At 43.3% G+C, this 25,093-nt stretch overlaps 1 protein-coding gene across 1 annotated transcript in view; it reads left to right on the top strand.

Annotated features, from left to right (window-relative positions):
- The window catches only part of UBE2K (ubiquitin conjugating enzyme E2 K), a 50,864-nt gene extending 26,913 nt beyond the window's left edge, over positions 1-23,951 (top strand). The window contains exons 3-7 of the mRNA XM_040335104.1: positions 5,005-5,063; positions 6,595-6,677; positions 7,474-7,573; positions 9,906-10,034; positions 20,930-23,951. Of these exons, the coding sequence (XP_040191038.1) occupies positions 5,005-5,063; positions 6,595-6,677; positions 7,474-7,573; positions 9,906-10,034; positions 20,930-21,004 (446 nt within the window). The 3' untranslated portion in view covers positions 21,005-23,951. The remainder of the gene's footprint in view (positions 1-5,004; positions 5,064-6,594; positions 6,678-7,473; positions 7,574-9,905; positions 10,035-20,929) is intronic.
- The last annotated feature ends 1,142 nt before the right edge of the window (positions 23,952-25,093 follow it).

The raw sequence follows: 25,093 nt of genomic DNA, 5'->3' as shown, positions 1-25,093 counted from the left end.
ACATGTAGGGCACTGGGCAGACCACTAGGGACAAGGGGGGTGTGTATTTTTTACATACAGTACTGTAATCTATAAGATTACAGTATACTGTATGCATTGTGTTTGTTTACTTTTTTAAATTTGGCGCCGTTCTCCGCTCCCGTGCGTCGTAACGTCGCAGGGAACGGAGCTCGGCGTCACACAGGCACTGTGAATCGAGCGAGGACCCGCCAAGCGAGGAGGACCCGCCAAGCGAGGAGGACCCGCCAAGCGAGGAGGAACCGCCAAGCAAGGAGGACCCGCCAAGCAAGGAGGACCCGCTCGATCACACAGCGGGGTGGCATCGCTGGATCCAGGGACAAGGTGAGTAACTTGTCTGTGAATCCAGCGAAAAGGTAAGCCGCGCCGCTGCACACTCTGCATGTCCACCCGAGGGCTCCTGCGTTAATCGCGCGACAAAAATATTGACGGCGTTAACATGGGGTTGCGTTAACGCCGTTAATATCGCGTTTAACGCACAGCCCTAATATATATATATATATATATATATATATATATATATATATATATATATATATATATATATATATATATATATAGTGTGTGTGCGTGCGACCTTTTGCAACATTTCAGGCTTCAAACATAAAGATATAAAACTGTAATTTGTTTTTGTTGACGAATCAACAAGTGGGACACAACCATGAAGTGGAACTAAATTTATTGGATATTTCAAACTTTTTTAACAAATAAAAAAATGAAAAATTGGACGTGCAAAATTATTCAGCCCCTTTTACTTTCAGTGCAGCAAACTCTCTCCAGAAGTTCAGTGAGGATCTCTGAATGATCCAATGTTGACCTAAATGACTAATGATGATAAATCGAATCCACCTGTGTGCAATCAAGTCTCTGTATAAATGCACCTGCACTGTGATAGTCTCAGAGGTCCGTTTAAAGCGCAGAGAGCATCATGAAGAACAAGGAACACACCAGGCAGGTCCGAGATACTGTTGTGGAGAAGTTTAAAACCCGGATTTGAATACAAAAAGATTTCCCAAGCTTTAAAGCGGTGGTTCACCCTCCTTCACATCATTATACCATTACATTCGGCATCGTAGCGCGAGCTACGGTATGCCGGTCTTAAATTTTTAATCCCCGTACTCACTGTGCTATCGATCATTGAAGAATCCGACTCCCGCGGGGAATGGGCGTGCCTATGGAGAGGGAGGATGATTGACGGCCGGCTCTGGCACGTCACGCTCCCCGAAGACAGCCGGAGTAGGTCTCGGCTCTTCACGGCGCCTGCGCACAGGCTATGCGCAGGCGCCGTGAAGAGCCAAGCCTATTTCGGCTATTTCCGGAGAAGCGTGACGTGCCAGGGCCGGCCGTCAATCACCTCTCACCATAGGAACGCCCATTCCCCGGAATCTTCAATGAGCCATAGCACAGTGAGTACGGGGATAAAAAATGTAAGACCGGCATACCGTAGCTCGCGCTACGATGCCGAATGTAATGGTAGAATAAAAAAAAACATTTTTTTTTTTTTTTAACAGGGTGAACCCCCGCTTTAAACATCCCAAGGAGCACTGTGCAAGCAATAATATTGCAATGGAAGGAGTATCAGACCACTGCAAATCTACGAAGACCTGGCCGTCCCTCTAAACTTTCAGCTCATACAAGGAGAGGACTGATCAAAGATGCAGCTAAGAGGCCCATGATCACTCTGGATGAACTGCAGAGATCTACAGCTGAGATGGGAGACTGTCCATAGGACAACAATCAGTCCCTGTATACTGCACAAATCTGGCCTTTATGGAAGAGTGGCAAGAAGAAAAACATTTCTTAAAGATATCCATAAAAAGTGTCGTTTAAAGTTTGCCACAAGCCACCTGGGAGACACACCTAACATGTGGAAGAAGGTGCTCTGGTCAGATGAAACCAAAATCGAACTTTTTGGCAACAATGCAAAATGTTATGTTTGGCGTAAAAGCAACACAGCTCATCACCCTGAACGCACCATCCCCACTGTCAAATATGGTGGTGGCAGCATCATGGTTTGGGCCTGCTTTTCTTCAGCAGGGACAGGGAAGATGGTCAAAATTGATGGGAAGCTGGATGGAGCCAAATCCAGGACCATTCTGGAAGAAAACCTGATGGAGTCTGCAAAAGACCGGAGACTGGGACGGAGATTTGTCTTCCAACAAGACAATGATCCAAAACATAAAGCAAAATCTACAATGGAATGGTTCACAAACATATCCAGGTGTTAGAATGGCCAAGTTAAAGTCCAGACCTGAATCCAATCGAGAATCTGTGGAAAGAACTGAAAACTGCTGCTCACAAACGCTCTCCATCCAACCTCACTGAGCTCGAGCTGTTTTGCAAGGAGGAATGGGCAAAAATGTCAGTCTCTCGATGTGCAAAACCGATAGAGACATACCCCAAGCGACTTAGACTGCATTCACATCTGAGCGACAAAACGCCCGACGCCGGACGCTTCTGCCGCTAGAGGGGAGAATTCCCATTGCTGTCTATGGAGATGGTTCACATCTCATAGACGCGCAACGCCTGTCGCCTGAAAAAAAGTCCCGGACCCTTTTTTTCATGCGACAGGCGCGTTTTCCCATAGACCGCAATGGGAATACTTTTAGGAAAAAAAATAAAATAAATTTAAACATTTGTACTCGCGGCAAATCTGCCGCTACACACGAACGCGGCTGTCGCTTAGGTGTGAATGCAGCCTTACAGCTGTAATCGCAGCAAAAGGTGGCGCTACAAAGTATTAACTTAAGGGGGCTGAATAATTTTGCACGCCCAATTTTTCAGTTTTTTATTTGTTAGTTTGAAATATCCAATACATTTTGTTCCACTTCATGATTGTGTCCAACTTGTTGTTGATTCTTCAAAAAAAAATAATAGTTTTATATCTTTATGTTTAAAGCCAGAAATGTGGCAAAAGTCGCAAAGTTCAAGAGGGCGAATACTTTCACAAGGCACTGTGTGTGTGTGTGTGTGTGTGTGTATAATATATATATAAATTTTAGTAGAGACCCCAGAGAATAAAATTGTGGTTGCAATAATTTTATGTCGCACAGTATTTGCGCAGCGGTCTTTCAAATGCAATTTTTTTTTTTTTTTTTTGTAAAAAATTACTTGAATGAATTGATAAAAAAAACTAACCAGTAAAGTTAGCCCAATTTTTTTTTTTGTATAATGTGAAAGATTTTACGCTGCGAGAATCGTGATTTTTATTCTGAGCAAAAAAATTGTGATTCTCATTTTGGCCACAATCGTGCAGCTCTAGCAAAAACCATCTATACCTTTTACATTTGCTGGTAATAGTGAATGCATTTGGAGAGATGTCGGCTTGCACAGTAGTAGAGATACCCTAGTCTAGTGTTTCTAGTTTATAGAAATCTGTGCTGATTTCACAGATCTACCGGGATGGCTAGGGGGCTTTTATAAAGCAGACACTTTCTGCAGGGGAATCTTCCAGGTCCATTTTTGTTTTTAAATGACAGTGAGTGATTCTCCACTGGAGAATGTTTGTTTGTTTCTGCTTTTATGAGTAGACCTTTATGCCGCGTACAGACGGTCGTTTTTTAAGATGAAATAAAACGACGTTTTAAATCATGAAACAAAACGAAGTTTTTTCAAACTTAATTTTCAAAAACGATGAAGCATACACTCCATCGTTTTTTCAAAATGCTCTAGCAAAGCGCGGTTACGTTCAGCACGTACAGCGGCACTCTGTTCCACTGAAGCTCACTTCATAAATTGCTTCTGAGCATGCACGGGTTTAAAAACGTTGTTTTCAACGTTGTTTTGCCCACACATTTTAATTGACACAAAAAACGACGTTTTGAAAAACGACACAAAAAATTTGAGCATTCGAGCAACTCCATCGTATCACAGAGTCGCCCCCCCCCCCCCCATCGTATCACAGAGTCGCCCCCCCCCCCCCATCGTATCACAGAGTCGGCCCCCCCCCCCCCCATCGTATCACAGAGTCGGCCCCCCCCCCATCGTATCACAGAGTCGGCCCCCCCATCGTCGCGTATCACAGAGTAATGTGCTGCGGAGGGGAAGTGCTGCAATCTTATAAAAGGGACAGTCCGTGCTGTGGGCCGGGTAAATCGCCTTGGAGGGCCGTATGCAGGCCGTAGTTTGAGGACCCCTGTCTTAGGACTACAGAATGACTATTTATGTTATGGAAATGGAGTAGGAAGGGGGGGTCTGAGAAGTTTAGTAAGAAAACACTCCACAAATTGCTGTGTGTTGTCGGACTCACAACAGGACTTAGGAGCTAAGTGCGTTTTTGGTAGATCATCAGTTATTTTATTTGCAGAGTTTAAAATGTTTGAAACACTGGAAATGTCTATCTAATGCAGAAATGTACAGTTTGTCTTTAGGGAGGCCATACATGATTGATTTTCCATTCAGCCATCTGGTTGAATGGAAAAAAAGTGAGCAGATTACCCCAAACACACCTTAGATGTGGATAGGGGAATCTTCCCACTGTGCTATTGTATTCTGCCCACTGATGAAGGCTCCCTAATGGCAGAATACAATGATGACAGCACTGATCCTTCAGGAAAAACCCAAGAGGCTGGTTTTAACACAATTTAATCAATAGATAAACTTGTATACAACCAGCTAGCCCATACACTGATTACATTTTTTGGCCAGTCCCTGCTAAACTACCCTAATTTCAATCCATGTACAATTGGCTTTAGATACCTATTATTATTTTTTTTTTTTTTTTTGAATGATCTTCTTTTTTTTTTTTTTTTTTGTCTGGCCAGAGGTCCAGTGTTTTTTTTTTTTTTTTTTTTTTTTTTTTTTTCTGCCGTTATAAAACGTGTAGGGACTTTTTTATCTGATAACTTTTCTCTGTGAATGGACACCATTTGTTATCATTACCTTCAGATGACTGCACTAAATATGTTTTCCAATAAAATGATTTGCGGTGAGTTTTTAGATTTGTAACCTAAGAAGTTGTTAAAGGGATGAAATTTTATTTTACAGGTGGACGATACCAGCTAGAAATCAAAATACCAGAAACATACCCCTTTAATCCCCCTAAGGTAAGGAGTAGCTGTGTGATGGATTGTGAAGTTCCTGAAAGATCTCACTCTATCGGATTATACTTAAAATGGACCTTTCGTGGGTGAGAAATTCCAAAACTAGTACCCTGTGAAGAAAACCTACTCCATAATTACCTGTTCATTGGCTAGTTTGCAGAAACTCTGCAGCACTGGTAGCAGAGCTTCCAGCACTGATCCTATTCTGCACCTCGGGGTGTGTAGCTTAGCCTGCCCCCTACTGGACTTTATGGTTCCTCATGATGACCCTTATGGCACTATTATGTCTTGCACTGGCTAGGGGTCAAAAAAAGTAACCACAGCGACTATTCGGGGGTGCTTGATTTGGGAAAAACCTACAGTCACTGAAAGGTCTGTTAAAGAGCTAAACTACTTCAAACCAGCTATGGATAGTCAAGTATGAAGTTGTTTTTCTTCACAAGGTACCACTTTTAAACTCCTCCTTCCTTCTTACAAAGTCCGTTTTTAATGCTAGCTCCTATAAATTCTCTAGTTTAAAGTGATTGTAAAGTCTCGTTTTAATTTTTTCCTCTCTCTAAAAATAACAAACATGTCATACAAATCTGTGGATTTGCACAGAGCCTGGATCCTTCTCTTCTCGGGTCCCCGGCAGGCCCTCCCTCCTGTCGAGTGGGGGCACTCGAGCCGATGCACACACCTCTGTGTCCAGACACGTAGCTGTGGTTTAGCCCCCCTTCTCCTGATTGGCTAACTGACTTTGACAGCAGCAGGAGCCAATTGCTCCGTGGCTCTATCTCAGCCAATTTAGGAGGAGAGTCCCTAACGGCCGAGGCAGTCGTGGACTTTGCTGGAGAGAGATGGGGCTCAGGTAAGTTCTAGGGGTGCTCGGGCGGCTGCTGCACACAGGATTTTTTTATCTTAATGCATAGAATACTTGCCTAGGTGGATGCAGCATCGATCCGATGCAGCTTCTGTCCCCGGACACTGAGAACCGAGGGATTGAACACCAGCCATCGCTCGGTTTTCACAGCTCCCTGCCCACTCCTCGCTCACTGGATCGCTGGGCTGTGGAGGTGGCGGCCGGCTTAGGCCCGCTGAGAGGCTGAGCTGGGTCTCTGTCCAGGGATCTTGCATGTCCCGACTCCATGGTCGTGATGACGCAGTGCCTGGACCGACTTCTGTGACTCTGGCATTGAGCATACTTCAGCCCACTCTCCGCTGAAAACGGTTCACAGGCGTACAAAACAAACTGCACACCTGTGATCCACAGGAGAAGTACAACCAAACAAGTTTTGCCTGAACCTTTTCACAGAGTTGCAAGATATCAGATGTTCATTTCTATTTTCATAGGTAATATCTGTAAAATGTAGTCACCACAGACCAACATGGTGCCTTAGACATAGGTTTTTCAGGGTCCACCTTGTGCTCCAGTTTTATAATGCCTCAGAATATCGGTTCTGTGCAGATCTCTGTTGTGTGCGAAAGACAAGTATACTTTGTTCTTTGGTGACCTTTATCTATGGTGCTGTCATTAACTTTATTTGTGTTTTAGGTGCGGTTTATTACAAAAATCTGGCATCCGAATATTAGTTCAGTAACTGGAGCGATATGTTTGGACATTTTGAAAGACCAGTGGTAAGATGACATCTCCCGGATGTGAGTAGTGCACTGATGGGCTAGATCAAAGTTTGAAACAAAGTCTTCTAGTGAAAGAAACTTGGGCCTTAGCCAAATCACTTCTATGGGTTCTACTGGCAGAGCTGTCTTGATTTAGAATGATACCCAAGTATGACATTTTATCTGGGCTTCTTTCTTATTGCAAAGAAGCTAATCTTTTATCAGACACATTAAAATAATAATTTCCTCCAGATTGCCTCAAGAACCCAGAAAACCAGTAAACTTAATGTGGCTCTAGCTCTTCCTCCTTTGTATCACTATTGGTTAGTGATTCTGCCTATCACAGGGATGGGAATAGAGTAACATGCATGGGGGGGCTGGCCAGACCACAGAAGTTGCTCACGCTTTACTTTCCTGTATGCTCTGCTATTCGGCACTGACAGGTGCTACAGAATGTAGGCACACGTTTTAAAAAAAAAAATTAAGCCCATGTATACACTTTAGTATAATTTGTAGGGAGTGACTGTCATTCTATTTCTGGGCCCACCGACACCATGCGACATTACGAGGAAGAGTAGTAGTCAAGCAGCTTTTCATTTTTAAAATGTTCTCAATATGGTTAAGCAGAAATTTACTTTTTTCACCTGAAATTTAGAATATAACATTCTCAATGTAATTGGGTTTACACAATGCCTAGCAAAGTAAACAGAATCCACAACAAAGTGCACATTGATTTCCTAATAAACGAGGAATGTCAGTAAAGTGAGTGGAACACTGTGGCTGGTAAAATAAAATGTGTTTACCTTGTTCTCAGGGCGGCAGCCATGACGTTACGAACAGTGTTGTTATCATTACAAGCGCTGCTGGCTGCAGCAGAACCAGATGATCCACAGGATGCAGTGGTTGCCAATCAGGTAAGGCTCATTATGTCTTCCCATGTCGCGTTTATGGGCACCACTTTATCTGGTGTAACGGCTGCGCTTTCATCTTCATGTAAATTTATTTTAAACCCATGTGTAGGTAGGATCTGGAGTAGATTCCATGGATCTGGCAGTATAGGTGCCAACCCAGCTTTGCATTATTCTGTAGCTGTTTCTATCAATATCTCCTTGATTTTCCTCTCAGAATGATGGCTCTTCTTTTGAAACTTGAGGGAGGGGGGGGGGGGGGGCAGCAGTTAGAGGAAATGTAATCTGCCTAAATCTGCTTTTCTTGATCAAGACTCTTGATTAACCACTTGACCACTGGGCACTTCAACCCCCCTTCCTAACCAGACCTGCCACATACAGAGGCACAAGATGCAGGGAGCACTATCAGGTGTTCAGGAGCATAAATTACACATAATTTCTAGACTACCTCTTACACTTTTAAAGGTCCTGGAGCACCAGGACAATGGAAACGCCCAAAAAATTAACACATTTTGGAAAGTCAACGCCCCAATGTATATTCTATGAGGCATTGAGTCTTTTGAACATGCATTTTTTTTCACTCCTTTTTGGAAAATGTGAAATATTTTTTTTAATTTTTTTAACACACAGTGGTCCATGTACAAGATATTTCTAACACATAGCATGTACATAACAAAAATGACACCCCAAAATATATTCTGCTACTCCCGAGTATGGCGATGTACAGAGCATGTGCTCTGCAGATTTTATGTGTATCCTTCCAGAATGAAGGGTTCCCGCGCGCATTCCCGGAAGAAATGCTGAGGAAACAGGTCAACTCCCTCAGTGGTGACCGGGCATGCTGCGAAAGCTTGGTTCATGGTGCATACTAGCACATTGTGCTTTTGTTCGGCGTTTTAAAAGAAAAACATACAATAATACATACTTGCCACCATGCTGCAGCTGTCCCCCACCAGCTCTGAGCCTGAAAATTAAGCTACCATATGACTGCTGATCACTATTTTTCTCGGCTCCTCCAGCCCTCACAGGACCGCTGGGGTGGGGGCGAGAGCAACTTGTCTACGCTCTCAGTGGTGCTCTTAGCCTGAGCCAACTGCTGATCAGGCATCTTGGTGGATCCTGACAATACGTTCAGGGTCTTTCCAGAGCCTGGAGTGGCTCACATCACCTGACAGCCGGTTTTAGCCAGTAAGTGCACTCCTACAGTGCCTTAAAGTATTCATACCCATTGAAATTTTCCACATTGTCATGTTACAACCAAAAACATGAATGTATTTTATGTGATAGATATAAATTGGATGGAAGGAAAATGATAAATGGTTTTCCAAATTTTATAGCAATACACATCTGAAAAGTGTGGCATACATTTTGTCAGCCCCTTTACCCTGATACCCCTAACTAAAATCTAGACACAGCAAACATGTGAAAGAGGGTACTCTGGTCAGATGAGACCAAAATTGAACTTTTTCTCCTGAAAGCAAAACGCTATGTGTGGCAGAAATTAACACTGCACAATGCACATCACATCACCCTGAACACACCATCCCCACTGTGAAACATGGTGGCAGCATCATGTTGTGGGAATGCTTTTTTTCAGCATGGACAGGGAAGCTGGTCAGAGTTGATAGGAAGATATATGGAGCCAAATACAGGGCAATCTTAGAAGAAAACCTGTTGGAGTCTGCAAAAGACTTGAGACTGGGGGAAGATTCACCTCCCAGCAGGACAACAACCCTAAACATACAGCCAGAGCTACCATTGAATGGTTTAGATCAAAGCATATTCATGTGTTAGAATGGCCCAATCAAAGTCCAGACCTAAATCAAATTGAGAATCTGTGGCAAGACTTGAAAATTGCTGTTCAGACGCTCTCCATCCAATCTGACAGAGCTTGAGCTATTTTGCAAAGAATGGGCAAAAAATATTACTCTCCTAGATGGGCAAATCTGGTAGAGACATCCCCAAAAAGGCTTGCAGCTTCCAATTTGTGTTTGGTCTATCGCATAAAATCCCAATAAAATACATTTAAGTTTTTGGTTGTAACATGACAAAATGTGGAAACTTTTAAGGGGTATGAATACTTTTTCAAGGCACTGTATGACCAAAAAAGTGGCCTATCCTTGTCAAAGGGTATACGGTATGTGGGTAAAATGACAAGGTGAAAGGTTAGATGTGTTTGTTGAAAAGCCTCCACAGCTGTGACAGTGTGCTATTGTCCTGACATACGTTTAGCTGGCGTTTTAGTAAGTGAAAGCATTTGTGGTTTTGTGAAGTGAAAAAAAGTACTTTTTAAATTGATTACATTGTTACTGTTTGCTTTTTTTTTCTTCTTTTTTAGTACAAGCAAAATCCAGACATGTTTAAACAGACAGCTCGGCTTTGGGCACATGTATATGCAGGAGCACCTGTCACTAGTCCAGAATACACAAGAAAAATAGAAAACCTTTGTGCTATGGGTTTTGATAAAGTAAGTAGTGTATAATCTACAGTGGAGCAGTTTCACAGATTGTTTGTTTGATCCATTCAGACTAGAGAATGCAACACCCATGTTTTAATTTTCAGCTTCCATCTAAATAATGCTTTGTTGCATTTTAATACCAAACTGCATGTTTCCTGGCCATGTGGTTACCATCTTTATCCAATTACGGTAATCACTGTCCGCTGCTTATTCTGGCCCCTTTCACGCGGGCTGTCCAATCAGGTCCGCCTGTCAGTTTTTCCAGCAGACCTGATCAGATCCTCTATTCACCCCTATGAAGTGGCTATCCAATCCGATCCACAAAATCCAGACAGATGGCTGTCTGGGAAAAAACAATCTTCTTTTGGGACTGGGTCCATCTCTGCTCTGCTCAGTAAACGGAGACCTGTCATCCACCTGCTCAGTGGAGTGATCCCTTGCTGAGTAAGCGGAGTCTGTCAAACTGAGGTGCCCATGTGAAACGGGCCTTTTTAAATTTTCTATTAAAAAATATAAGACTATGCCAGATTGAAATGTATGCCCATTCTTGATCTCCCATTAAATTAGTAGGCTAAGTTTTGTTTTTTCTTTTAGTCGTGTTTTTTTTTTTTATCATTTCAATTATAGGCTTCACATTTACAGCAGTGGTGGTCAGATTGCTATATAGTCCGGACCTAAACTGCCTCCCCTGACACACCCATGGGATCACATGTAATATTCACTGTGCGTAATGGTGTAGAACATTGTCAGAAACTGGGGGGAGAGAACATATACCACATCATATAATGTGGATTTAGTGTTTCTGTAAAAGCATTTAATACAGTTCCACATAAAGGCTTAATTTACAAGCTGAGGTCTGCAGGCATGGACCATAAAGTTTGTTTTTGGGTAAAAAAAATGGTTCCATGGGCATGTTCAAAGGGTGGTGATAAATTTTAAAAACCTGTGCTCAGACTTGTCTGGAGTAGTAAGTGGGGTACCCCAAGGGTCTGTCTTGGGACCAATTTATTCATAAATGACATTGAGGATGGGATTATTAGCTCGATCTCCGTTTTTGCAGACAACACAAAAATAAGCAGGGCAATAACTTCACATCAGGATTTAGAAATTTTACAGAAAGACCTGAATAAATGAATGGAGTGGGCAGGGACATGGCAAATGCGGTTTAACGTGGAGAAATGTAAAGTAATGCACTTGGGGGCAAAAAACATAAATGCAAACTACTCACTAGGGGGAGAACCTCTGGGGAACTAGAGGATGGAAAAATACCTAGGGGTCCTAGTAGATGGCAGACTAAGCAAATAGCATGCAATGTCAAGCTGCAGCTACCAAAGCTGGCAGAATTTTAGCATGCATAAATGAAGGGGATATACTCCAGAGCTAAAATGATAATCCTGACACTTTATGAAACTCTGGTTTGGCCACATCTGGCGTACTCCATCCAGTACTGGTCACCAGTCCTCAGAAGGGATGTGCTGGAACTAGAGGGCGTCCAAAGAAGGGCAACAAAATAAGGGGCCTGGATGACCTAAATTGCGAGAAATGACTACAAGCACTACATTTTATTCTCACTGGAGAAGCGACATTTCAGAGGGGACATGATGGTGATTTAAACTCAGTGGTGATCCCAGCATAGGAAAAAAACTACTCAGGGCTGCACAATGAGATTGGAGAAGCAGCAGTTTAACCTTAAACTGTGCAGGGGTTTTTCAACTCTCTTCCACAATTGGTTGCAGCGGGGAGTATGGCTATTTTTAAAAGACTGTTGGATGTTCATCTTAAAGAACACAACATACAAGGATAAGGGAAATAATTATGGACACTGACACACATACACCGGTGGAACTTATTGTGTGTGTATAAAATAAAACTGGACTTGCTGAATATCTGCAGTGCTTGAGCTCTTATCCAAGGAAATTCTTCAGTTTATATGGGAGAAGCAGATTTCATGACATATAAACTCTTTTGTTCCCTACCCTGGGGAATTCTTGCTATAATGTGGATGATGGATAACCTTAAAGGGTCACTAAAGGAAACATTTTTTTTTTGCTAAATAGCTTCTTTTACCTTTCTGCAGTACTGGTTTCATGTCCTAATTGTTCGTTTTTGCTTTGAAGTTGCTGTAATTCTGCTGTGATCTCCACACTTCCTGCTTGTCTGGCTCCTTATGAAAAATCTCATGGCAGCTTTTCACTGTGGTCCAAGCTGTGTGTCTAAAACCCCCCAGAACCAATCAGATTCATTTTAAAAACAAAACCCTGCCCTGGATTTGTTTGTTTTTGTTCTGTGGGTCTCTTTACTTCACAGAAACATGAAACCAGTTTAAAAACAAAAGTGAAACTGCAGGTACATTATATGATTGAATTTAATCTATTTTTAATCATTTTTAAAAGGAATCAGTTAACTTTTATGTCTCTATACCCTGAAAACACTAATTTCAGCAAAATATTTTTTTTCCTTTAGTGACCCTTTAAGCAGTATTATTTTGTTTTTAAATGTGCACACTCCTTTCTAAACTATATATCAAAAAGTCATACATCTTATAAACAATGCATATTTAGGTCCCTAAAATCGGAAGAAACGGAAGCTCAGGTTTACATTCGTGCAATTGCATTGCACCATGTTGCATTAATGTAAACAGAAATAATAGAGAATACTGGTATTTCTATTGTCGTGCATTGCGGCGTGATGGCAGATGCACCACATATTGTACTAGTGGGAACAGGGCTAATGCAATTTTTTTGTAAATATGTGCTTCCTTACAAATTCAAAAATATTATTGTAAAGTGTCTTGCTTTGATTTCTGTGGATGTCTGCAAACACAGCAAGCTGGTCACTGTTTGAGAAACTAGCAATCAGACAGGTTAGAAAACCCTGATGATAAGCGGGTTACTCCAGCATCCTCCCAGCCACTCTTCACTCTTCTTCCATTTACAAAGACTTGAAATCTCTGCAGTGCCAACATATACATTAATGGAGTTTTCCGAAGATTGTTTCTACCACACAGTGTTAGGATCATGCTTGCATGTCTAGCTGACCTCTAAAATCAGACAGGCATTGAAAGGTATTGCACTCTTCAGAGTCTGCATTTCTTTGACGAAGTGAACATGGCCTAGCTAGTGACACCTACCCAAGTACCTTGCCTCGCTGTTCAGAATAGAGTGAGCACAAATCTCAGCTGGTAACAATGCTAAATGAAGCCCCCCACACAGGCACTACAAGTCCAAGCAGAGCGGGCTGTCACCTGTCCTCCAAACACAGCATTAGGAGACTGCACAGCCTTCCATCCACTCACTTCTTGGCTGCCATACACTCCTCCCCACTCTCCGCTTACCATAGTGTCCTACCTCAGTCTGGGCTGCATGTCGCGCTGCATAGTGGGGCAGCATGATTTCCCCTTCTCAATACTCATCCTGACTCCCAGACCCCGGCAACAAGTGTGCACTGAATGTGATATTTTATCTGTGCGGGAGGAGGCCGTGGGAACAGGGACTCGGAAGTACAGGTGGGGGGGGGGCTTTTTTCCCCCGGCAGTGGCGAGGGGGCGGGGCCTGATGTGCATTTGGACTATACGACGCAGAGACATTTTCCCCCACATTTTTGGGGGGAAAAAGTGCGTCTTATGGTCCGAAAAATACGGTAAATACATTCGTGGAACTAAAGAATTATTCTGCTTGTGTTCATTAAGTACACGGCTCGATTTCAATCTTGACCATAGGGTTATAGCACCACCTTCAGTAGTAGGACATCAGGCAGAAAAAAAGAATTCATCACTGCCTATGGGCAGCCTTAATTGGTGGCCAACCATTTGTGCAGTACAAGCATTCAGGAACAGTACACAAATAATTCCAAGCAAGCAGAACAATGCAAAACAGCCCAGAGTAATTTGCAAAAAGATGCTATGAAGTGACAGACACAGATGTATTTAATTCCTGTGGATAACATCAGAACAAATTCCAGAAAGGTGAAATAATGAAGAGCATCAAGGATAAAAAAAAGGAGGGGGGGTGTGAAGGATGCTTCAGTGTAATTCTCCCTGCTTGTTTAAAACTATTGATATGTTAATGACCCTTCCTCAGCCAGCTCCCTATTTCAAAGAGTTAATTGACTCTCTTGTGTGTATTGTTCTAAATGTTAATTGATAAAGGAATGTGTCTGATCAGGTTAAACATAGCGGAGCCGAACCGGCTAGATACTGATTAGTTCAAAGAGATACCCTTATTTCAAAAGATCTGTATTGAAGATCCCCCACTGTGTGAGGGGGGCGGAGATTGTCATTGTAACAGTTGTAACCACATATAAGCTCTGTGTTATACGCATTAAAGGCTGTCTTGTTCTAGCAGTAAGCCTGGACTCATGTGTGGCTATTTGGGGCGATTCCATGGACTCCTACTTGTGGAGTATTGGGTGATTTTCGTTATGGGAAGAAGGGACTGTTTGACGGGGATATCATACCAATACCGTCACAATTGGTGGCAGCAGTGGGATTTTCCCTTCTACTCTCCTTTATACCCGGATTCCAAGCAGACACTGGAAGAACTACTGGAAGTTCGTGGAAGGATTGCTAGCAACAAAACCAAGCGGGTCATCATAGCAGAATTAATGGAGCTAGACCAGGAGAACTTGGTTGCAGCAACGCCAGCAGTACAAGAGATGGAGACACCAGTGATTCAGGAGGAGAAATCGCCAGCCAACAAGCTAATGAGAGAGAGAGAAGCTAGCATGGTTCGGTCCGAACCCAACGGCGGATGTGGTGCTGAAAGTGATGGACCTGTTAGTAAACGCAGAGCTACAGAAGGATAAACAAATAAGAGATGCAGAACTACAGTTAAAACTGGCAGCAGTCCAACAAGCAGCCGCACATCCTCCAAACAGTGAGTACAGCACAGCAGACGCAAGGAAGATTCCGTTTAGTGCTTTTAAAGCTTTTGATGAAAAGGACTGTGAGATTGATAACTACCTGGCAGATTTTGAGCGACAATGTAACCTGCACCGAATAGCTAGAGGAGAGTGGGTTTCAATACTGTCAGGCAAAGCTTCTGATGCTTTCCGGACCGTGCCAGATCAGGATATCCATAGCTACGCCAGGGTTAAAGAAGTGCTCCTGGCTCGTTATGCAGTAACCCCAGAGTCCCACCGACAGAAGTTCAGGGACTCACGCAAAACCACGGAAAACTCTTACGCGGAATGGGCATGCCAGTTATCCCTGTCGGCCTCTAACTGGGTTAACAGCAGCCAGTCCACCACCGCAGAGGACATTTTGCAACTAATGCTCCTGGAGCAATTTTACAATCACATCCAGACGGATGTCAAAGATTGGGTGAGAGATCGCAGGCCCATGACTCTACCAGAGGCCGCGAAGTTGGCGGATGAATATGCGGATACTCGCAAGACAAACCAGGTCACACCACGGGTACAACCTCCATGACCAACGGTGCCCTCACACCCACCAGCCGCTAGATACCAACCTCCTAACAGACCGATGACATCTAGCCCTCGCTATCCACGCCAGGAGGACAACGAACAACGCTGCTTCCGGTGCAAACAGCTGGGTCACTTCAAGCAGAATTGCCCCATGAAGGACAACACCAGGTCAAATTGGTCTCAACCTGGGTACCGCCCACCAGCAGCAGCCCATTGTGTAGACTCGGCTTGGGATCTCCAGGAGCTGGGTCAGGAAGAACCATTGGACACCCTTTACGAAGTCCTCACGGTACAATCTGTTATTACGGACAACAGGGAACACCATTGTCAGCTGGTCATGGGCAACAGCCATGAGCCGGAGGGGCCCTGGAGGGAGCTGGGCAGAAAGAGGCACCGCCGGCTACCCCCCAAGAAGAAGAGGTCCTGGAAGCCGTATAACAAGCTGACCTGGGAGGAGAAGAAGCGACTGGAGGAGAGGGAGTCGCAGCGGGTGTCCCAGATGCGGGCCGAGATGTTCGCCAAGGGCCCACCGGTGGCCCCTTACACCACCACCCAGTTCCTGATGATGGACCACGTGGAGAGCCTGCAGGACATGAGCAAGCAGGAGCTGATCCGTGAGTACATAGAGCTGGAGGAGTGCATAAGCCGCATGGAGAACAACCACCTGAGGTCACAGCAGGCTGACCCCCCCAGGCTCCATGAACTGGAGATGGAGCTGGAGAAGCTCAAAGAGGAGAACCGGCGGCTGCGGAGGGAGCAGAGGGTGGCTGACCCTATGGGGCACTGATTCCCCCCCCCCGGACTCTGAGCACCAGAGCTACAGCATTTCAACAAATATAACTTTTTCTTTTTATGAATCTCCTGTGATTGTCACTTCAGAGCCATAACCTGCCCCCTCCCATAGCGGGACACCTAGATGGCGGCGCACAGACCCATTCGCCGTCTTCACACTGACTTCTGGTGACTCTGCAGATCGCACAAAGACTTGGGGACTGACCGGCGTGTGATCTGACGACCCGGTGGCATACCTTAGTCGGAAGCAGTTGCCAAGGGAGGTCAGTCACGCCAAACGGAGTTAACCTCGGACTAAAAGCTCTGAACCCGTCAACCCTACTGGACCAGGAAAGGTCCAACCGGGTTGCCGGAAGCAGGGAGAAAAAGGGGGGCCATTGTGAAGGATGCTTCAGTGTATTTCTCCCTGCTTGTTTAAAACTATTGATATGTTAATGACCCTTCCTCAGCCAGCTCCCTATTTCAAAGAGTTAATTGACTCTCTTGTGTGTATTGTTCTAAATGTTAATTGATAAAGGAATGTGTCTGATCAGGTTAAACATAGCGGAGCCGAACCGGCTAGATACTGATTAGTTCAAAGAGATACCCTTATTTCAAAGGATCTGTATTGAAGATCCCCCACTGTGAGGGGGGCGGAGATTGTCATTGTAACAGTTGTAACCACATATAAGCTCTGTGTTATACGCATTAAAGGCTGTCTTGTTCTAGCAGTAAGCCTGGACTCGTGTGGCTATTTGGGGCGATTCCATGGACTCCTACTTGTGGAGTATTGGGTGATTTTCGTTATGGGAAGAAGGGACTGTTTGACGGGGATATCATACCAATACTGTCACAATTCTGGGGGAGAGTGTGGGAGCTAAGAAGGGGGAAAGACAAAAAAGGGGTATAAAATTGGAATAGGGGATTGAGGGTGAAGGGAGGGGGGAGAGCGCCTACTCACCAGGACTCCCCCTATGCTTGAGCCCCTATGCTTGAGCCTAATAGTGTGTCCTCTAAGATAATCTGGAGAAGTGGTCTCCAAACTGTGGCCCGAGGGCCAGATATGGCCCTTTGCTTGCCTTTATCTGGTCCTTGGGGCAGTCATCCTCCTACTGATACAAGACGCTGTTCTGCCATCAACAATGGGGCACCGTCTCTCATAATGATACCAACAATATGATGCTGTTCATCCCAACGATACCAACAGTGGGATACTATTCCTCCCAATGATACCAACAACGGGGCACTATTCTTCCCAATAATAACAAAGATGGGGGCAGTTCCCCCCCCCCCCCATACCATATGTGGCAATGTTTACTCCCATTAATGCCAGGAAAATTTCCATTCCCGCTGGCCACAGTCCGGCCCCCACGAAGTCTGAAGGACAATAAACTGGCCCTTTGTTTAGAAAGTTAGGAGACCCCTGATCTGGAGGATAAGGAATAACTGCAGCATACCCAGCTCTCATTGGGATATAACCTTTTTATATGCTGGTTTTGACTTGGTTCCAGCAAGCTCAGACCTTGGTGAATTAAGCAAGCCTATTCTGTGAATTGTAGATCTACGCCATAATTTCTGACATGCTATCCAAACTTGTTAACCACTTTTCTAGTGATGCCGATGACTTTTTACTCCAGTGGGTGGGAATGAATATTCTTGCTGCATTAACGATGTGTAAGGCTAACCTTTTTAAGACCGTTTTTGGCAGATATTGAGCCGGGTGAAAACTAGCTGGAATATGAATAGGTGTAAGACAATCTGGTGAACCTGCCACCAGTACTGCTGAATCATAGGACATTTGTCACCAAATATGGAGGAGTGCACCTTCTGTTGAACAGCGTTCAGTAGGGAAGAGGTAAAACTTGTATAGAGGAGAGGGTGTTCTATACCATCAGGTGCTGAGGTTTTTTCCTGGATATTGACATTGACCGAAGACTTGTAGTAATAGTGTGAATACATTTCCAATCTTCTGACAGTTGCAACCTGAGCTCCTATTTCTATTGCTGGGTCTGTTGTCTGCCAAAAGTTGTTGAACGTCAGAGGAGTCTCGGCTGCCTATCAACGTCCTGAAGCTATGTGCGGTCTGGCTCAATTGGCGGAGCACCTTTTTGGAGGCACCATGTGGATCCAGTCGGACAGCACCATGATGGTAGCCAATGTCAATCACCAGGGTGGAACAGGAAGCTCTGTGGCACTACTGGAGGCCTTTCACTTTCTCTGGTGGGTGGAATTTCACACCCTGTCCCTTTCTGCCATCTACATTCTAGACCTGGAAGATTGGCAGGCAGATCACATTTTGGACCAAGGAAAGTGGTCCCTGCATCTGGATGTTTCCCACCAGATTTGCCTTCGATGAGGCACCTCAGATGTGGATCTCCTGGTATCCTGTCTTAACAGGAAGGTGTTGAGGTTTGTGGTGAGAACAAGGGATGCAACAGATGCTCTGGTGGCGTTGTATAGCCATTACCATTTCGTTTATGCCTTCCTACTTCTCAAGCTTCTCTCATGCTTGTTGTATAGGAAAGAGGCCGATGGGATTTAAGTCATTCTGGTGACTCTGCATTGCCCTCATACGCCAACATGGTGCCTCTGGTCTCAGATGGCCCCTGGTATCTACCTCTTTATGAGAATCTTCCGATATATTCCACCCTGCTTTACCATTGCTGGGTTTGATGGCTGCTCTTTTAAAAGCCAGGTTCTAAGACTGGGATGTTGTTGGCCTCAGTAATTCTCACCATGTTCCACTTCCTGGAAGATCTGCCATCCCTGGAAGGCTTACATTTCAGGGTGTGAAACTGCAGGTTTACACACTTGCACGTTCTGTCTTCACTTTTCTCCAAAGGGGCATTGAGCAGAAACTGGCCTTGAGTACCATCAAGGGCCAAATTTTGGTGCGGTCTTCTTTGCAGCCATGGGACCTTAAGCTTGGTTCTTTCTGTTCTGCAGAGGCCTCCCTTTTGAGAATATAAGATTTTTCCTTAGTGACCATCTCCCAAAAAGTCAAATTTTTTGGTGACCATCACTTCTGCTTGCCATGCGTCGAAGCTGTCAGCCTTGTCTTGTAAATCCCTGTATTTGGCTTTACACCATGTTAAGGTGGTGTCTGGTTTTCATCTGAAAGAGGACATTATACTTCTGTCCTTGCGTACTGGATGTGGTATGGGCTGTACGTGTATCATATCTGTCTGCCACGGGCTCCTTCCGTATGGCCCGGACTCGTTTCTGTGATTGCGGAAGGTCCATATAAGGGTTTGGCAGCTTCCTCTGCCACAATTTAGCGTTGTATCAGACAGTTTGTTATCCAGGCCTATGCCGTGAGGGGTCAATCTCCTCCCTTTTCTGTCACGGCACATTCTACCAGGGATATTGGTGTTTCTTGTGTTTTCCAGCACCAGGCGTCTGTTTCTCAGGTGTGCGAAGTTGCTACTTGGTCATCTGTTCATACTTTTTACAAAATATTACAAGGAGACGTTTTGGCATCTACGAATGCGTGCTTTGGCTGTAAGATTTTGTGACCGTTTGAGGTGCATGTTCCTCTTCTGGAGTGTTTTTTTTGTGTGTGTGTCTGGAGTGTTTTTTTTGTGTGTGTGTGTGTTTCCCCCCCCCCCTCATGCTTGCCCACCCCTCATTGATAGACTGCTTTGAGATGTCTCTATGGTCTACACTGATATCGAGCTGTGTCCTTCAGTGAATGTAAGAGAACTGTATTTGTTATATGTCATAAAATCCCTTTTTCTGAGTTCATTGGAGGACACAACACTCACCCCTCTGCCATGTGTTTTTGGTACTGCTTTATGACGGGGGGTTTAGCTACCATTTAGGGCTGCATTCTTTTCTTTTTTCTTTTTCTGCCTAGGGCCCTTCTTTTGAAGGTGGCGCTATAACCCAACAATCAAGATTAATGTTGAGGTGTCTTTCAATAAACTCCTAGAAAGGGATTTTACAGTGAGTAACAAAAATCCTGTTTCCATGACTTTTGTAGTAATACTGAATTTAACCAAAGGGGTTTCATATATTATCTGGGAGATTTTTAAAGAGCTTATGCATTGTTTTTTAAAATTACAACTTTCTATCAGTAAATATATTGAAGCATAAGTGTAGTAAAAAAACGTTTTTGAGTGTTCTGCACCAGTGTAATTATGTGTCTCCCACCTCACAGTGATGGACTCTTTTTCTCCCCCACCACCAGAAGTTTTAAACGGGGGGGGGGGGGGGGGTATTTAGCAGCAACTGTGAGTAACTTGCGTTACTCAGAATTCCTGTCCATTCAATAAAACTAGTTTTATTATTTTCCCAAAATGCAATGCATTCTGTAAATGGAGGAGGGGAAGATGAACGACAAAAACTCTCATGCCCATTCACAGAGTGCTTTGCATTCTGGAAGAGGAATGCTGGGAGTTTTTTAAATGGCTGAGAGGACAGAAAGGGGAGGGTGTGTGGTGCAAGTCATTTGTAATGTCACTGCTAGTGACTCCTGCAGAGCTGGGAGTTCACACCTGTGGGTGGGTCTCTGACATCACTGAGAGGTGATCTTCTTTTTTTTTTTTTTTTTGTAAAAAGGAGCCAGTAGAACATGGAATATATAGATCGTTTTGAGGTGGTGTATGGCCAAAAAATTATATATAATTTTTATAAGTTGTGTTCTCCACTGACTGTAACACAAAGCATGATTTGTTACAACTCTCACTACTTTTCCTTTTCTTCTTCAGAATGCAGTAATAGCAGCTTTGTCATCAAAAGCATGGGACGTAGAAACTGCAACAGAATTACTCCTGAGTAACTGAGAGAGGTCACCTGATCCTGCTCGCCCCTTCCCAAACAGCACGCCATCTGTTATTTTTAGGATTCTGCATCAAAGGAAAATCCACAACACAAAACGGCACTCCTGCGTGACAATGCTATTTAAACCGTTCTGGAGACTGATGGGAAAAGAAACTGCTCTGTAAATAAGGCAAATTAAATGTGTAAATTAAACAACAACCAAACGGAGGGGAGGGGGGGGTGAGCATCCTTTAGTTTTTTTTTTTTCGTTAATATTGTAAAAAACAAAAAACAAAAAAAAACTGAAAGAAAGAAATCTCGGAGCTGAACCAATAGGAAAAATATGCATTTGTGTTTTTACCGTGTTACCGGGAGCGGCACAAAAGGCCCATTATGTTTTGGTTTTCTGCTTTGATGTCCTCCGTTGGAGGAGAAACTCTAGCAGACTCATTCTTTGGAGAGCTAGGCCTTCATTTTGCCATTAATGTCTACAATACTGCTAGTACCAACCATTCTTTGTGTCTGTGGACTTGCATGCATGTACACCGTATGGGTTAAATTCATTCATCAGAACAATTCATCTGTAATATGTTTGGTATTTTTGAGTTTAGATTGATCATTCTTTTTCTGGGTTGCTGGAGACAAGACAATGATCACAATGACAAATTCATACATCTGGCCATGAGGGGGAGATATGTGGTGGAGAAATAGCTTCCATACTCTGGCACTCTCCTCAACATAAAGACCTAAATGGTAGGTCAGTAGCTGTGTTATCAGTCCCTACTGGGATTTCTTTATCACTGTTTGAGATGTTATGCTGTTGGAAACAATCATAAAACCCATCCTACTTCATCACCTCTGACACAGATAAATAAGGACCAGTGAAATGGTGGGCGTTCATCTTCACTGCCTCAAAGCTAGGGTGTAGGCCAAGAGTTCAAGAGTGGCCACTGTTATCAAAGGATGGAACTGCTTGTCAGTTGTATGCATTTCCTCCCCACAGATTCCCCAAGTCCCAGCTGTTGCTGGAACTTGTAAACTTGCTACAAACTGTCTAATTTCACAACACAGATAATGCTTTAAGGTTGGAAGGAGCCAATTATTGAGAAAGCAAATTCAACGATTTGTCTTTAGCTCTAAAACTGACCCTACAAGTAGCTCATAGTTCTTGAAATCCATAGGGTGTATTAGCAATGGTTTCCTAATGTAGTAGTTTAAGACGCACTTGACGTTTACTGCAGAATTGACTTCAGCTCTGCAGTCCTTGACTAAATGAATCTGAAGTTTTCAAGATGTTTAATACATTTCAGACTCTTGCTAAGGCTGAAGGGTATTTATACCCAGCAGTTTGGTGATGCGTGTATTTCTAAATTGCTTATCAAACTACTTTTTGTAGACACAGACAAGACCCAGTATAGAGGTGTTATGACCTTGCGTCAGCGTTCCAAAGCTCCTAGTAGGAGGCATGTGGAATCAGATGTGGCCTGAACACGGATTATCTTTTTTACATATGGCAGCATGATGTGAACAGTTTAGTGTAGCTACAGTATGTGCTGAGTAACTGTGTTTGGTACACTGTTCAGTCACTGCTTGGGAGATGCCCAGTGGGGGCTGCATGCCCTCTTTTAAAGCCTTAAATATTCAGTTTAAGATCATGGCTTGCTATTGACAACCTGTGTTGTGCGAATACCAGACCTGCAACACACTGGAAGGTACACGTTTAGCTATGCATTATTGTGCGCTGTGTATGTGCTGTTGTGCACCAGGTCGGATAGGCTTACATTGTCGGCATAGCCATTAATTTCCGGCATATTTAGATGTTAAATTATGCGAGCAGTGCATCTTATGTTTAAAAGAACACATAGCGGTTATATTTTGAAGTATCAAAAACACGAAAGAAAAAAATCTAGCTGAAAACTATGATTTTGAAGTATAAAAGCGAGTGAGAATAAAAATGAGATTGAAGAGTCAAAAAAAACAATGAAAGACCCATCCCAAACACTTGCAATCATGATTAAGCTCCACTGAGTAATGAAAGGAGGTGTATTTTTGCTGTTGCATGAACAGTAACACTACTGTTGATTAGAAGCACATGAGTTTTCTGAGTTGTCCTCGGGTCCCATCAGCACATGCTCTGTAAATTTTCCTTCAAGAGCATGGATGAATAATCAAACTGATCAAAGTAAACAGTTGGATTTATCTGTACTGTTGCAAGAAGTACAAAGCATGCACAAATGGTGAACACCCTAAGGCAGTGATTGCGAACCTTGGCACTCCAGATATTTTTGAACTACATTTCCCATCATGCTCATGCACTCTGCAGTATAGTTGCGCATCATGGGACATGTAGTTCCAAAACATCTGGAGTGCCAAGGTTTGCCATCACTGCCCGAAGGGCAAGTGTAGAAACCTATGTGTGCAATCCAGTCTCAGGCCTCATTGTCTCGCATAAACAGAAAAGCATACACGCAGTGTGTCTTCGTGGGAAGTGTTCTGCCTGCAGTTGGGCCACTCTCCCAGTGTGCCATAGGTCTGGACATAAGGCATGACCACTACATTACAATTTTCTGACCCTCAGCTGCAAAGTGTAAGCTGAGCCAGTTCAATACACAGTATAATAGCTGTATAATAGCTTGCGTGTGCAGGGTTATTGTCCGGGGTTAGAACTGTCTGCAAAGCATTCACAAACTGTCTGGAAGGGCCCCTGTGGGATGAAGCCCTTTTTTAAATACAAGTGCTTACATAACTGAACAGGTGGAAACCATTCCCATCCATATGCCATATTTCTTATTTTTTTTTTTTTTAACTTGTCTGTTTGCTGTTCTTTCTTAATTTGTGCAGATAGACACCAGATTCTATAAAGATTTAGGGTTCACTGATTCATAAGTGAATCCTTGCATTTTTAATGAGCTGCTTAAAATGACCTGAATTCCCAATTCCTCTTCTGTAATAAACAGTTGACTGAAATCATGTAAGTCTTTGATGCCTAATTTTTATTTTGAATTTAAAGTTTGCTATAAGACATAAACAAGACCATTTGCTTACTCATATCTTGGCCTTTCTCTGACATGTTGCCAATTGCATCCCTTAAGGTGAATATGGTACCAAAAGTATGTTCATATTTTGTAGGTCTGTGCCATTTGCAGTAGCCCAAATAATTGTTTTAAAGGAAACATTAAGCTTTCAGATTATTGGAGTAATTTGCATACCTGTGGTACATTCCACACCATCTGACAGAGGTTTGGTATGTTTGGAATAGTGCAACAAATAAAGTTTAAAAAAGAAAAAAGGAAAAAAAAACTTCCAAAAGATAAATGTGTGTGATTTTTATTTATGAATATTAGGAGTATTGCAAAGATTGTCGATAGTTTTTTTTGTGATATTTTAAACAATCTATGAATATTTTTCTTGTCCAAGTTAAAGCAAATGGAAAAATATGGATTTTAATGGCTTACCAAATAGGAATGTGATGTTGTATCGGGTTGAAAATGAAGTTCATAGCTAAAGAAATGGCAAAAAACTTTCACTATAGACTTGCTTTAAAATACGTTGTTGCTTTTATAACTTGAGCAGCTGGAAACTGCCATTCCTGACCTGAAAATGCTAGGTGCCTGAATGTCTTAATCCAGCAAGTCGTAACTCCATGGTTGTTCTGGGTCAGCAACTGAGTATTGATTCCATTGGATCTGTGTGACCACCAGGCAACAAGATTTTCAGAAGGAGAATGCAGCCGTGTTCCTTTTCCTTTCCCTTTTTCCCAATCCCCCCCCCCCCTTTTTTTTCTCCCCCTTTCCCCCATGTACACCTTTCTAAACACACACCCCATTGTTTTCTGCAAAACCCTGCACCACAGCACATAATCATGTGGCAGACAAGGGTGCAAATGCATGTAAGTTATGTTTCACAGTGCAGGTGTGAATAGTCATCAAAGAAAGAAAAAGGGCCAATATGATTTGATGTTTTTGCTTTGTTTTTGTTAATAGCTGCAAGCATGGTATTTTGGCATCAACTTGGACTGATTTGATTGTGTTCATAAATTAGGTATACAGTATATGTATTCTACTTTGTTTTTTTCCCCCTTTTAGTATGTACAATGAAGACATGCCCTGTGC

This window comes from Rana temporaria, chromosome 1 (genome assembly GCF_905171775.1).
Source record: "Rana temporaria chromosome 1, aRanTem1.1, whole genome shotgun sequence".
Taxonomy (NCBI): domain Eukaryota; kingdom Metazoa; phylum Chordata; class Amphibia; order Anura; family Ranidae; genus Rana; species Rana temporaria.
This window is presented reverse-complemented; position numbering and strand designations above follow the sequence as displayed.